Below are 847 nucleotides of genomic sequence, written 5' to 3'. Positions count from 1 at the left end.
AAGACACCCTGAAAACACTCTTAAACTACAATTTTAAAATTCAAACAAACAACATGAAGTTGAAATGCTACTTACTGTTGACTGTGTTTTCTCATACGTGGAAATTCTTTTTTTGTTCTTGCCTCAGATTGAAGGTGCATTTATTCAAGGCATGGGACTTTATACAATAGAAGAACTGAATTATTCTCCCCAGGGCGTTCTGCACACTCGTGGTCCAGACCAATATAAAATCCCTGCCATCTGTGACACACCCACAGAGTTTCACATTTCTTTGTTGCCTCCCTCTGAAAACTCAAATACTCTTTATTCATCTAAGGTAAGTGACGCTCTACGGGTAAATATGCATGTTTATATGATACCTGTTGGGTGACAGGAGGGCTACATTCGTCTCTTGACTGTTTGGGATTTTTACCAGGATTGCAGAAGAAAAATTCTTATTAAACATTTTAATTCTAATCTAACATCATGATAAAAATTTTTAGTATTCCAAATCTTAGAACTTAACATCAACTATTGCCATCAGGTTCTATCTAATTTTTTACCTTGCAATAATCATCTTCATGCCTAATAATCATCTTCTGTATGTAAGTCATTTCCTTAGGCTAGAATTCTAAGAATGGGAATACTGGATCCAAAGATTAAATTACTTTTTGAAACAAAAACATTACATAGGCCGGGTGCAGTGGCTCATGCCTGTAATCCCAGCACTTTGGGAGACCGAGGCAGGCAGATCACCCGAGTCCAAGAGTTCGAGACCAGCCTGGCCAACCTGGTGAAACCTCATCTCTGCTAAAAATACAAAAAAATAGCCAGGTGTGGTGGTGCATGTCTATAATTGCAGCTACTC

General features: G+C 38.1%; 1 protein-coding gene across 1 annotated transcript in view; it reads left to right on the top strand.

Moving 5' to 3' along the window:
* LOC105535457 (aldehyde oxidase 1) overlaps nt 1-847 on the top strand; it is a 97,914-nt gene that overhangs the window by 94,902 nt on the left and 2,165 nt on the right. The window contains exon 32 of the mRNA XM_011974561.1: nt 128-316. Within this exon, the coding sequence (XP_011829951.1) occupies nt 128-316 (189 nt within the window). The remainder of the gene's footprint in view (nt 1-127; nt 317-847) is intronic.

Source organism: Mandrillus leucophaeus, unplaced genomic scaffold (genome assembly GCF_000951045.1).
Source record: "Mandrillus leucophaeus isolate KB7577 unplaced genomic scaffold, Mleu.le_1.0 Scaffold146, whole genome shotgun sequence".
NCBI lineage: Eukaryota > Metazoa > Chordata > Mammalia > Primates > Cercopithecidae > Mandrillus > Mandrillus leucophaeus.
Note: the sequence above shows the minus strand (reverse complement) of the source record. Positions and strands in the feature narration are given on the sequence as shown.